This window comes from Galeopterus variegatus, unplaced genomic scaffold (genome assembly GCF_000696425.1).
Source record: "Galeopterus variegatus unplaced genomic scaffold, G_variegatus-3.0.2 Scaffold864, whole genome shotgun sequence".
Classification (NCBI taxonomy): Eukaryota; Metazoa; Chordata; class Mammalia; order Dermoptera; family Cynocephalidae; genus Galeopterus; species Galeopterus variegatus.
In genome coordinates this window covers 200,350-215,399 of record NW_007726975.1, presented here as the reverse complement: position 1 = coordinate 215,399, position 15,050 = coordinate 200,350, and the positions used below count along the sequence as shown (strand labels likewise).

Here is a 15,050-nt window from a genome sequence, read left to right as displayed (position 1 = left end):
GAAAATAAAGGTAATTAAAAAATTGTGTTAGTAGGCAAAAGAAAACGTTTTCTTCATATCAAATTCTGGATACCTCTAACTAATACTTCCCAAACTTTCCTTTTATAGGATAACCCATCCTAGGCTTTTTTCCTTTCAGAGTGCTCCAATGCCACTGCCCCATTGCCTTTCTTATCTAACCTTTAATTTGATATATTAATTCACTCACTACCCTATCTCAAGATGCTCCCTCTAACCAGGCGGAAAAGGAATAATTCATTATCACTGTTCTGACAAATAATAGACTTTTAATGTGCTTTATCCACCTGATGTGAAAGGTGAACATCTTTTTGGATGGGTGAACACACTGAACACTATTTTCATTGACTTTCAAGTAAAATAAAATGGAGAATAAGTATGGTAAGTATCTCATTTTTAATTCAACTGCCTGGAAGAATTTAAGAAGTCAAAAGTTCAGGTCATTCTGCTTTGCTCTCTTCTCTGCATTAAAGAAACCAGGATGCAGCAGAGCAACAAAGCCAAGTGGTCAAAGACTTCCCCACTCTTCCTACCCGAGCACTCAGCACAGAGCAGAGGCAATGAGAGGTGACAGGTTAAGGCAAAAAGAAAGCAAGGTCCTGACCCATCAAAAAGAGTCAGTTTCTCTTGACTCAAATACAGAAAGCAAAGGGAATTGATTTCTCAGAGACAAAATTTTTAAAAAGCTTAAATTATATAAAAGAATCAATAACAGTAATATATGTTTACCTTTAACTTAAAAATTAAATAAAATTTTTTAAAAAGAAAGAAGGGAATTCTGGGAAAGCCTTGGCTAGATTTAGCTTTGGGGCATTACCATGTGATATTCTTTGATTTCATTCCCTACTCATGACAAGCAGATATGAGAGCTCTTTATCAGACTCAGCCCTGGTCCTGGAAAGTTTAAAGGCAAATCCCTGGAAGGATTTATATATTTAGTCTGTAGAAGAGGATGAAGAAAAGATGAATAAAGCATTTTTCTCCATATTCCTACTTATCCCTTTGTACGTGAGCAAATAAATACGTTGCTTAATGATTCACCACGGTGGAAAGCTTTATACCACATTTTTGGTAAAAGTTAGTAAGTTTACAATACATATCCTGCAGCAGTTTTCTTTTTCTCTTAGTTGCAACACATTATAAATAATAATAATAGTTCTTTATAACTTATCTTACTCAGAGGCATATTGCAAGGATTACAGGAATGTTTATGAACTGTGTGCAGCAACTCATGTGAAAAGGGCTTTGTAAGCTGGAAGCATTGTTATTAATTTTCATAACTATAGTATATAATCCTAGCACTAGAATGAAGGATTGCTTATTAATCCTGTCCTTGCTTTTCCCATTTATTCAGGTCCATAGGGAGCTATAATTTGAATAGGTATTCTTAAGGAGACTTGATAGGCTAGTTCTTTTCTGCTAGTTTTTCATTATTTTCTTCTTTTCTTATATGACTTTTCTTTTCATTTTAAGAAAATTGGATGTAATGCTCTTCCCCACTGTTCTAAATCACCTCCCAGTTTGGTCATCTTTGCTGTAGGCTTCAGCCTTCTTCCCTCTTGCTGGGTTTCCTCTCCTTTCCCTGCACTCATCCAGTCAGTTTACCTGTGTTAAAACCAACTTAATCTTCTGAGCTTATCTGTGTTTCAAAGTTTAGGAAGTAAACGATGAGAGACAACTGTGCACAGGAAAAAGCAAATGACACCGTTTGCCATTTAAGAAGACTATTCTTCATACATCGTACCTTGGCAGATGACAAAGGTCTGCCAGGCTGGTTTACTTTGATTTGTGCTTCTTTCAGTACGAGTTCAGCTGGAAGCAGAAACAAAGGAGATATAACACAGTGAAATTATTTCAAGCTATTTCTATACATATAGCCATGACCAGTAAGAATGGCATATAGATCATAATCTCAGAAAACCCTACATTCCTTTCATAGCTCTTCCTTACTTTCTTCTTTCTATTGGCCTTCCTCTTAGGGATGACAATCTATAGGGCATAAATATACATGTGTAAATTCAGGGGTCATAAGTGAACTTTTGGCTGATTAAAAATGCTCGAAAACCCATGAAATATGGATATGCAGCTGCTCCTCACTGCCAGGTGGCTGGGGAAGGACAGCTTTGCACTTGCTGCAGGAGGAGCGGAGGTGCAGAACATCCTTCTTAGAGTGGATGCAGTGCTGGTTCCCAAAATGACCCAATACAGCATCATGACAACCAGGATTTCTCATATACATCAACCTAGTTCCAAGTGTGTTCAGGATCATACTTATAATAATAAATACCATCACAATTAAACAAACCCAGAGACGGAAAGAATGTGTCATGAAGTTCTACAGAGGTAGGAACTACATTTGATTAATTGTGATAGTTCCTACAATGTCTAGAGCAGCGTATGTCTCAAAATAAGTGCTCAGTTAGCATTTGCTGAATGAATGAACAATAACAATGTAGGCCATAGGTAATCACATACCACTCTTAACTGCTTCTTCCGCCTTTTTAACTTCATTTTTAAATGCTCCTTTAAAAGAAGATGTGACATACAGATACTTTCTGTAAAGAAAAAAGAAAGAAGAACATGATCAAGTCAGATTATCATTTAAAGTACGTAAGAGAATACTCTTTAGTAAGACTATATGCTCCAGAGATGTGTCATTATTAAAAAAATATTCATTGAATATGTTACCTCTAACTGGTAAGTTAACAAACTTTATACCTAAGAAGAAATTCCTTGCCTTTTAATACTTGACAATATTGCTTTTGTAAGGGAACTTCAGGAAAGAGATAAGAAAAATCTCTGCCCACACAAATGTTCATATATATATGAATTATTTTAGTGACCTTATTTTAGTGACAGTAAAGATGCTCTAGAACAAACAAGGAAAAAGGAAGATTTATATATGTATAGATCCATAAATCCGAAGAGAACAAAGTACAGGTGAGGAAAGCTCTGTGGAAAGATAATCTGACTTGATTATGTTCTTCTTTCTTTTTTCTTTACAAAAAAAAAGAAATACAAATAAAATATATATAAATAAAATAGGAAAAAAAATTTGTGCAACTGCTCCATTATCAAAATTTCTGGTTAATACGCACAGCCCTTTTACTCAGATCATCATTGACACTACATAAACTTCTTCTCCCAGTCCCTAAACAATTATCTATAACTGAAATGCTCAGAAACATCCATTAATATATTATTTTAAACTACTTAAAGCACATTTTTTACTTTATTGCTTGGGGAGCCTATTTTCAAAGTCCATTACTTTAGTGACAGCAAAGATGCTCTAGAACAATCAAGGAAAAAGGAAGATTTATATATGCATAGATCCATAAATTCAAAGAGAACAAAGTACAGGTAAGAAAAGCTCTGTGGAATAGAGGTTCTCTGAATGCAGTTGAAACCATGTGTGCCTATTATAGAGGATTCTTGGAACCAGGCTTTCAAATGTTGCTTCAAATTATCATGGAGAGAAACATTCTAGAATAATATTTGGCTTGAGAATGCTCAAAACTCTGTATGCCCCATTCTATACTTTTGTCTCATATCCCTATAGACCCAGCAGCTTACCATTCTCTGACATCTTCAGAGTTTAAAAAGGCATTTTGATGGTTAATTTTGTGTGTCAGCTTGATTGGGCTGAGGGATGCCCAGATAGCTGGCACAATGTTACTTCTGGGTATGCTTGTGAAGGTATTTCCAGAAGAGATTAGCATACGAATCAGTAGACTGAAGAAGTTCATCCTCACCAATGTGGGTGGGAATAATCCAATCTGTTGAGGGTCAGAATAGAACAAAAAGGCAGCAGAAGGGCTAATTTGCAAGCTGCTTGAGCTGGGACATCCATTTTCTCTTGCCTCGGACACCAGAATTCCAGGTCCTCAGGCCTACAGACGGTAGCACTTACACCAGCAGGCCTCCCAAGTTCTCAGGCCTTTGCACTCAGACTGAGGTATACCACCTGTTTTTTGGGGCCTCCAGCTTGAAGACAGCAGACTGTGAGACTTCTCTGCCTCCATCATCGTCTGAGACAATTCCCATAATGAATCCCTTCTTATATACCTATCTATATTCCATCGGTTCTGTCTCTCTGGAGAACCCTGAATAATAAAGGTATCAAATTTCCAACAAGAGGTAGTGGAGACCTGTAAAACATTTCTGAAAGCCAAAATGTTTTAAGACATAAAAAGAGGTGTTTGCTCAGGCAGAAGGGTGAGTCTAAAGCTATATGCCCCAATAAGTCTGTGCCAGGGGTAGGCAAAATATGGCCCATGGGCCAAACTAGGCCACCAGCTTCTGTTTGGTACAGCCTAATATTTAAGAATGGCTTTTACATTTTTATGGGTTTGTGAAAAAAAAAAAGAAAAGAAAGAAAGAAAGAAACAATAAGAATATGGGAAAGTGCTGAATGTGCCCAGATATTTATTTTCCCTTAGGCCCTTTGTAGAAAAGGATTGCCACCCCCTGGAATCTATACTAATAGCAATGGTTTTAAATAAGAGCTTGATCTAGAATTGCCTTTATATGTTCTTGCTTTTAAACAATGGAAGCAGTAATGCAAATTCTTCACTGATTGCTGATACCAACAGGTCACACATGATTTTAATGTTTGTTAGCCAAAGTCTGTTTGCAGTTTGTTTATTTGAGATTCTCTTCCATTATCTCAACAAATGTAGTACAGATATACTCAAGACAGAGCAGTTTCATGAATTAATGTTAAGAGTTGAACTTCCTGGGGTCCACCTGCCTGGATTAAAGGCCCAGGTATAACCCTTACTAGTAGTGTAAGACTGGGCAAATCACTTCATTTTCTATTATTCCATTTCCTCATCTGTAAATTGGGATTAAAAACAAAGGTAACTAACTCATAGGGTTTTATGAGAATTAAGGATGTCAGTACAGCTAAGGAACTTAGAACAATGCTGGTTCATAGTAAGTACTTAATATGTGTTATTATTGTCTAATTCTCCCAGTGTGTGTTATAGAGGAAAAATGCATTGGGGATGAGAAAATTTAATGAGTGGCTTGAGGAATTACTTTTCTTTTAAGAATCTGAAGGATTTGTAGAAACTTGCCAAGTTACCTATATGAAAAGGCTTAATGTTAAACAAAACAAAACAAAAAAAGCTGAATGTCATCCTATATTCATGGTTAGTTGTTTATTAAAACATTGAAGTATGTCATCCTATACTTCAATGGCTTAATAAGCAACTCAAGTTACAATAACTAACTTTGTATCTGTTGTTGCTAACTTTAATGTTCATCTTCAGGTATGATTATACAGTCAACCACAAAAAAGAAACATCCATTAAATCTAAAGTAATTCTAAGTTTGATCCCTTGATTTTCTTTTACAATGAACATTATTCATTTAAGTCATAACTTAAGTGTTTTCTAAATTAGTCTCTATTACATTTAGAGAACATTAAAATCTAAGTTTTAAAGTAGAAAATTATTGGTCATTACATATAGGAATTATCACTTGTTTTAAAAAATCACATATTAATCACATAGTTATGTAGTTTGAACCATTCATTTTAAATCAAATCATTTTTAAAAAATCAAAGTGAAATCAAGGGAAGACTGGCTGAATAATGAGATAATCCTTCAAAGATGATATGAACAATCTAAGCAGTTTTTATAGACTGTGTTTACAGTCATAGAAAGTAAAGATGGCAAAAAGGTACCAACTCTGCATTAGTGATTAATTTTAAACAATAAAGACCAGAAAATGTGCTCTCTTTTATGTCTGCATCAGTAAGATAAACTGATCCCAAATGATCAGCATACTGGTTTACAATTTAAATTTTACAGTTGTTCATTACAATTAAAACAAGCTAAGAAATGTATATACAGACTTTCGTAATTCTACTGTAATGCATCTGTCCATTCTCAGAAACAAAAGAATTTTCAGTCAAATCTCCATCTAGAATTGGAAGCCTCCATCAGCCTGACACTTACTTTTTCTTTTCCTACTAGTGGGCTTTTGAGGATAAAAAAAATGCCTGCGAGAGCCAGAATAATGCATCCACTGGAGAAGAAAGAGAATCCATCTAGCTCTTGCAATGGTAGGCACGAAAAGTGCATACCAGTCTCTCAGTGGCTAAAATTTTCTTCCAAACCCATCTCTCAAACCTTGCAGTGACCTTACCTCTGCCCACAACCCTAGTTTTTGCAGCCTCTGCCTACATATTTTTTTCTTTCTTCTCTCTATATTCTGCCTTCTGTTGACACATTTTAGGCTTCTGCTCTTTTTCATCTTTACACATTTCACCTTCTACTTCCCTATCACTTCCCATCAACGAAACTGCATTCAAATATTTTGCTAATATCTGCTTTCTACATAAAACAATTAACTGGCTATTTTCATTGTGAAAGAGCTAGAAGACATAAGGTCAATAAAAAGTATTGAGTTAAGATACCGTCTTTCTATACCCAATTTGCTGAGAATCTTTATCATGAAGGGATGCTGAGTTTGTCAAATACTTTTTCTGCATCTATTGAGGTGTTCATATATTTTTTGTTCTTGATTTTCTTGATGTGGTGTTTCACATTTATTGACTTGCATATGTGGAACCATCCTTGCATTCCTGGGATGAATCCCACTTGATCATGATGAATAATCCTTTTGAGGTGTTACGGTATTCTGTTTCCTAGCATTTTGTTGAGGACTTTTGTGTTTATATTCATCAAAGATATTGGCCTGTAGTTTTCTTTTTTTGTTGTATCTTTATCTGGTTTTGGTACCAGGTGTTGCTGGCCTCATAGAATGAGTATGGGAGAATGGACTCTGCTTCCGTTTGTGGAATAGGTTGGAAAGAGTTGGCATTAATTCCTCTTTAAAGGTTTGGTAGAATTCAGCAGTGAAGCCATCCAGTTCTGGGCTTTTCTTTGTTGGAAGATTTCTGATTATTACTTCAATCTAGTTGCTCATTATTGGTCTGTTCAATTTTTCTATGTCTTCTTGGTTCAGTCTTGGTAGTTTGTGTGTGTCCAGAAATGTATCCATTTCCTCCAGATTTTCAAATTTGTTGGCTTATAGTTGTTCATAATAATCTCTGTTCTTTGTATTTCTGTGGTGTCAGTTGTAATGTTTCCTTTGTCACTTCTGGTTTTTGGTTTTTGGGTCTTCTCTCTTCTTTTTATAGTTAGTCTGGCTAATGGTTTGTCTATTTTGTTTATCTTCCCAAATAAATAACTTTTTGTTTCATTGATCTTTTATATCATATTTTTGGTCTCTATTTCATTTAGTTCTGCTGTAATTTTAATTATTTCTTTCCATCTATTAACTTTGGGATTGGATTGTTCTTGTTTTTCTAGATTTTTGAGGTGTAAAGTTATGTTGTTTATTTGAAGTCTTTCTATTCTTTTGATGTAAGCATTTATTGCAATAAACTTTCCTTTTAATACCGCTTTTGCAGTCTCCCATAGGTTTCAGTATGATGTATCATTATTATCACTAATTTTAAGAACTTGCACACAGCAGTCATTCCATTCACTTGTTACTCATTTGTATAACAACTACTGCTCGTTTACAAACATTTTGGCAACTTTACTGAGTGTCTTTATGTTTAAAATAAAACATAGTTTTCTTTTAATCCTCATAACAATTCTAAATGGCAGAGGAGTTCCCATTCCACAGTGGTCAAGAGTAAGGCTTAAGTCACTCGAAGGTTCACAACTAGTAAACCAAAACCAAACCAAACCAAAACAAAAAACCCTCAAATCTCAAATATAGGTTTGGCTGATCCAAATTTTATTTCCAATCAGTATCCTATTTTTAAAGATTAAATTATTTAAGATTGTAAAAATTGATGAGCAAATACATAAGATGCAGTTTATAAAAGAGACAGTTTTCAAAAATTATTAATCTATCTAGGTGGGTGGAGCATGAGTATGTGGGAAGTATCTCTAAAAAGTAAAAAGACTGTCCCAGAAGCATGATGTTGCAGAGCAATCAACAGCACACCATAGAGTTAATGTTCCTGGATAATTTTAAAAGAACCATGCTGCTCCTATGAAAGCAGGGTGACTCCAAGCCCATCTCATTTGGGCTCCTTTCAGTGTTATGGGTCTACAGTAAAGCAATGTTAATGAAAAATGGATTTCTTCAAACAGACACTTTGGCTCTGTCTCCCTTAAAGAGATTTCAAAGGCGACCATTTTACTCCCTTCTTTAGTCTTAATGCGCAGAGATTTAATGCCTGTATAAATCTGAGAGTTATTTCTCTACTAAAGCTAAAGAATTCAAAGCCAAAGAAAATCAGTAATGTTTGTTGCCTAAGATCAAGTTACACAGCTATATATTAACTTGTCTGTATTATTTAAATAATATTTAAGACTCTAAAAATTATAGATTTATAAAATCTTTAAAAGAGACCTTAAAAATCACCTAGCTGAAATTCTTCCCCAAGTAATCATTTTTTCTACAATTTAGACTCCTCCAGGGACAAGTCTGTACTCAACTTGGGTGGGAGTCCTTTCCACTGCTGTAGAGCATGAACAACTTCATTAATCTCATGCCAAACTCTGACCTTCTCAATGCTATACCGCATGTCATGTCTGTCTAGAGAAACTAAATTTGCTGTCCTGGACATGCTGGATTTAGTATTCTGAACACTAAATGTGTTAACTGGACAGGGGACTGGCGTTCAACCAAAGGAAGCTATGTGAGAAGCCGAACCTCTCTGAAATGGTTTGTCCCCAAACTCTTCCCAATAGGGAAGCTTCAAATTTGATGGTGGAAAACCCACTGCTAGAGGAGCAAATGCTAGGTACACCAGCAAAGACAGCTCAGTAGAGCTCTGGTGTACACTGAGAAACAGTTCGGGGCTGCTGTTTCAGTTCTGCAGAACATCCCAGTATGGAAACACGAAGTCAAAGGGGAGAGTGAGGTGGCTGTAACGGCTCCCCTATTATTTGGCTTCTCTGAATATTCTTATACTAAACACCAATGGGAAAAGGTAATCTGTGCATCTTTCCCTGGTAAAAACAGCCTAACACTCTCATGCTGAGCTAGCTATAACTGTCTTCTACTTCTATCCAGCCATCCAAGTGTTGTCCTCTGGAATTCCAACTACCACATGACAGCCTTTCATGTTTTTACTCAGACCCTAAGTCTTCTCTCCTTTATGGGATTATCCTCCATTCCAGAAATGATCCCTTACTAGACAGTTACTTTCCTAGAAGCGAAACAGTTTTCATAGAATCTGCGTCCCTCCTAAGGGATCCCCATCTGAGCATGACATAGTCCTATCTCTATCTGGTTCTCCTCACCAAATTCCATAACCATTCTTAGAAATCCTGTCACACTATCAGCTTATGCTAACCTTGTGGTCAATTAAAGCATCTATGCATTTTTTCATGTAAATCACTGTCAAGCATACTTACACAATAGATCTTCTTTAATCTAAAGGCAGATCTGCACATTATCTATATCACATTTATCTTTTGGACTTTAATTCTTTCACATTTTCTCTCTGTTTTGACTGATATAAGATATTCCTACTAGTTCAGAGTCAACTATGAATTCAAGAAGCATACATGCTTTCCTTTTTTAATCCAAATTATTGATAAATATAAATAATGTGATCAAGAAAGGAAACTAAAATTCCCCTCTGGTCTTCCTCCTTGGAGTAAAGTAGTTAAAGCAATTATAAATGCACCCACATCAATCCAGTCTTGTTTCTGTTTGATACAAAAGTATAGAAAAATAATTGCCCATGAAGCAGATTCATGTATTCTTACAAATAATACCTCAGGATTACAGAGTTTTTTAGGGGTACCTTGGTTTCCCAATTCATTTCTAGAAGTTTATTAGAGCCAGGGTGGCCAAATGGACAGAGTACTTAATCACTTTTTAGTTCCCTTTAAATGCCTCCACTTTGGTCAAATAGGGTCAATTCCAGCTTTTTATTGGTTCTAATACAGCCATTATAGCTATAGTGCCTTTTAAGAAAGAACAGAAGAAGGAGTTATCCCACTAGGGGTTGGATAATACAGAGGAAACTCCACACATTTCTTACACAAGACTTCTGCCACCAGAGAGCCTGTGAGGGAAATTATATGCAGGTAAATATGGCAAATGGAGAGAGAGACAAGCCCTAAGGTATAAAGCCACACAGGAATAAATCTTTCCATTCCACAGACTTCAAATATCAGATACAGCAGCTTATCAGAACTCAGAGCTACAAATGAAACTTGGCAAACATTTGAGCGTCCTTAAATTTCTTTTAGGTAACAAAATATATATATGTACATTAGACCTACTTCCTGATAATACATATCTAAGAATAATATTTTAAAAGGTGAATAAAAAAATACTAGAGTGGAGAATAGCCATCACTTGATATAAATAATTTAGGTTGATAAAATTCAATTTATGAAAATTCCCTCAGAAAATAGAGCCAAATCCACATTTTCCACTGGCTTCAACCATTTTTTTACCTGAACTCACTAAGAGAGGAATAATTTAATTTGAAAAGATCAGCTATACAGATTGATACAAGAGACCCTTGGTACCTCCCAGAAGAATGAGACTGATAAAAAGAAATCATTGCTCTGATATTTATTAGGGAATGAATAGACTGATTTACAGGAACAGTCTCAGGCTTGGTACTTTATATTCAACAGATGATCTGCAGTATGATCAGAAATCAAAAGTAAAACTTTGGAGGAAACCATTGGTATAGGGTCAGGGTATATGATAATAAAGAGATCTATAATTTTAAATATTAATATCTATGTGAGTAATTGCAAGGACCCAGGACAGCAACTGCTGTTTCATAAAAATAAGACACCATGGCAAATGTAGATCTATTATAAATAATTAACACAGATAGGGGAAAGAGCATGGGATTTGAATTGGTAAAGAATTTGGAGCTAGAAAATTTGAGCTCTTGTCCAGTCTTGACATTTCCTTATCTCTAAAATGGTCATGATAAAACCTAACCCACTGCAGAAATCAAATGAAACAATTCAGGTAAAAAGGCACATACACAGACAATATACAAGCATTTAATATTTCTCAACAGAGATTAAGCTCCTCAAAACTAGAGTAAATCTTATCTTTTTTATGCTTTGTATCTACAACAATCTCAGACTCACAGAAGATTCTGATAAATGTTTGGCATAAAACAGTACTTCAAAAAGTTCATGGAAAGATTTGTATTATCTTTCAATTCTATTCTTTTGTTAACTTTTTGAAGTATCCTCATATAAATAAATGAGCGCCAGAAACTATATTGAAAAAATGACCATTCTGATTGCATGCATAGTTGGGCAAGATAGATTTTATAATATGCAAATGTAAGCTTTAAAAAAGTTTATCCTAAAATATAAGAAATAAATAAAATATAAATGAACCAGGTATTTATTTATAAATACATTCATTTTTTACATATAATATACATAAGCTTATATGTATACAGTTTAACAGTTCAAATATATTGTGTAAACAGAAAATATAAGTGAAATCTAATCTTTTAATGGAACTCATCACAATCAAAGCACCTGAGATTCACTGACGTGGAAAACAAATTTCTACTTGGGGTGATTGTCTAACTTAGCATGTTCACTGCAATGTGTTGCTGTTACTCCCAAATATTTGTCACCCATGATTACTCTTTAGCAAACCTTCCTGAATGCACTTTGAATTTTGTTTACAAGATATAAATCTTACTATCAAAGTCAATGTCCTCACTTTGACAATTTTGGGGAGCATATCGGTTTTATAAATAAAAAGTCTATGAACATAATTAAGGGAAGGCAAGTTACCTGGGTCTGTAAAGGCAATAGCATAGGTGTTTTGTTTCAACTCTTTTGGCCTGAATGAATATTCTCATCCGAGGATCAAAATACAGAACAGCTGTGTAGGCTCTGAATGACCATCTCTCTGGAAAGCTGGAATAGAAAATACCCAAAGGCCATAATGTAAAGGACTCGACAATGACATCTCTTTGAGAAGAAAAAATCAGATTGTCAGGTCAAATGGTTACTACCAGAAGTTTTAGAAATTTTTCTTCTAAAATTGATGGCACCACAAACGCCAGAAAATCCTGCAACACCCACTTCATTAAGCAGGCCTCTAAACACAAGAGCCTACATAAACAACTGATGCTTTGGTTAGGACTGAACTTTTGTCAGCAACAAACCAATTCTAAGTAGACATATTGGCAACAGAAAATAGACTTCCCATTAAAGCTATTAACCCAGAAGGACAAAATCAAGTCAATTAAACAAAACAATCCCCCTGTTCACACATAACAAAAAGAACCTAGGCTCACATGAATAAAAAGCATTTCCATTAAGTTATTGTAAACAGAGAAATGTAATAAAAATGCTTCATTTGCTTTTTTTTTTGGGTGGCTGGCCGGCATGGGGATCTGAACCTGTGACCTTGGTGTTACAAGGCTGAGCTCTAGCCAACTGAGCTAACCGGCCAGCCCTTCATTTGCTTTTAAAATTATGAACCCAAAACATAAAACTTCATTCTTTAAGTGCAATCAGTGTTAAATAAGTATTTATGGCCAGCTGAGGGGAGGAATCTGATAACTTGATAAGTAAGAAGAGAAGAGAGAAAAATGAAGACTGGGAAGGCAATAAAATGGGAGCAGAAATAATGTAAATAGCTATGAAGAAAATGACCCTCATAAAACTGTATGTTATTCATAAATCACTGTGTCACTGTGTACTAACAACTCCACGGACCTTCTATATTAAAGTCCACTCATGAACTGTAAATCCTCTCCAATTAGACAAGAAATAAAGATCAAAAACATGACCAACCATGCTTAAGAAGTGGTGTTGACTACTACCGGCTCTCAGAAAAGGCTACTGTGAGGGCCATGAGGTCAATTGGAGAGTGAGGAAAAGTGAACACATCATTTTTACAGTCCTACCTCAGTACAGAGTAAGACGAAGAAGGTGAAAAGGAAATGCAAGTCCTGTCTAAGGGGGGCTGCTCATCAGAGTTACACCACTGCCAGTTACTCAGTAAGAAAGGACAAAACTCCAAGGAATTCAAAAATGAAGATGAAGCCATAAGAAATCCAAAGATTTCCTGGTTGGTTATAAGTTCCTTCAGGCAGGATCTGAAACTCATTAAAAAGTCAGGCATTTCTTTTAGTTGCTTCAAAAGAAATTCTTTTAGGTAATTCTTGAGTAGAATTTTTCCTATGTAAATTACATAAAAGTATCCAGTCCATGGCTATTATTACATAAATACCAATGTATTCTAATGTAATGACAGGCTGTCTGCATTAGAGTGTCACACCACAATGATGTTACTTTTAGTGCACCAGAAACTGCACAGTTAAGTCTGTCCTCAGCTGTTAAAAGAAAAGGAAGTTACCTTGGGATGCTATAAACATTCCAATGACTTTTGCCACTGTGTAAATCCTTTCTGAGTCTCCTAATTTGAAAACCCTTAGAGCTAGTAGCTTTTTCTTCTGTCTCTCCTCAAAACTGACACATCTTTATCATTTGTAGGTAAAAGTCAAAAGCAGTTCAGAGACAAGATTGAGATTTTGAGAAATGTGATGAGAGATCAAACTGGTTAAATAAGCTTTGGTTAAAAAAATACTATATATGTACACACATATATTTAATATATATTCACGTATATATACATACGAACATGAATACTTCTACCTTTTGATAGTACAATGTCTTCACTCATTTAACAAAGATTAATGGGTAAATATTTATAGCATGCATGCTGGAGATTTTCAAAACTTCCCTTATGTTAGGAGATTTACTGGAAAGACTCGTGGGCCTTAGCATATAATTGTTCTCATGGCTAAGATTCTTCACAGCATTGTAGTAAGGATGTGCAATGGCCCATAAAGGGAAGGGTAGGTGGAGTCTGGAGTTGTCCATCTGCTGGCTTTCTTATGTTCTCTCCCTCTCATGAACGGTCATGCAGAACACACTCTTCCCTCAACTATGAAAATGCAGCAACATGTGTGTGATGTTCCTGCCTAGGAAAGCTCATTAGAGACTAGGCATCCAAGGCTTTTATTGGAAGCTGGTCACATAGGCATCTTCTGCCCACATGTATCAAAGTTCCAGAGTCTCACAAGAAATGGAGTTTTTCAGCAGAAGCCATATTGTTTGCACAATCTCAACACAGTGAGCATTCCTTATCAGTTAGGAAAAGTTTTATATCAGTGTAGGAAACTGTTTATCAGCCACGTTTCCAAAAGCCAGACAGGCAGCAACCTTGCAATCAAGCCCTTCTAAGGACAGACACCTGCGATGTTAACCCTTTTCTACTCACAGGCCGACTTCTGCAAGTTCCTGTTTATATGTGACAAACAGAGTGGTAATATCTCTTATTTGTGATGTCTGTGAGAGGAGACAAAGACAGTTAATTATAAAAACTGTATATAAAGGGGGCCGACCCATCGTCAATTTCAAACATTTCTATGAAGCATAAGATCCTTCCTACTCCGCTGTCCTCCCTCACAACTCTCGCCAGCTTCAGTCTAGCCATTTAGGAACTCTCTCAGTCCCTCCAGACATGGACCATGCTTTCGTACCCACAAGCCTGGGCATATTCACATTCAATTCCTTGGCCACTCGTGGTTAGTGCCTTTCCCCCTTCAGAACGCACCCTCGAGATCTCACTTCCTCTTGGAGCCTCCCCTCACTCCCAAAGAGTGGGGAAGCACCCCCCTCTGTGTCCCCTTCTTCTGCCTCCCCTATCACTGCACTTGTCACTCAGTGCTGTCCCTGCCTGTTATTTATCTGTATTCCCATAGGGCTGTTAACTCCATGAGGCTAGCGTCTCAGCAATAAATATTTGTTGAATAAATGACAATCATTAGGACTTGTCTGGTTTAATTTAGAATGGAACACAGAGGAGTCTCTATATTAGAAGGACTTTTAAATGAAAGATCATCTACAACGAGGACACTACCAGTCTCTAAAGCCATTCACTTGGGAAACTGAGATACAAATGTGCCAAGCAGTCAAGATATTTTCAAAAGATCAAAAGAAAAAAAAAATTGTTACTCTCCATTCACCAGA

At 36.0% G+C, this 15,050-nt stretch overlaps 1 protein-coding gene across 1 annotated transcript in view; it reads right to left on the bottom strand.

Moving 5' to 3' along the window:
* MORC1 (MORC family CW-type zinc finger 1) overlaps positions 1-15,050 on the bottom strand; it is a 179,151-nt gene that overhangs the window by 104,429 nt on the left and 59,672 nt on the right. Inside the window, 3 exon segments of the mRNA XM_008573016.1 lie at positions 1,763-1,830; positions 2,494-2,573; positions 11,796-11,921. Coding sequence (XP_008571238.1) covers positions 1,763-1,830; positions 2,494-2,573; positions 11,796-11,921 — 274 coding nt within the window.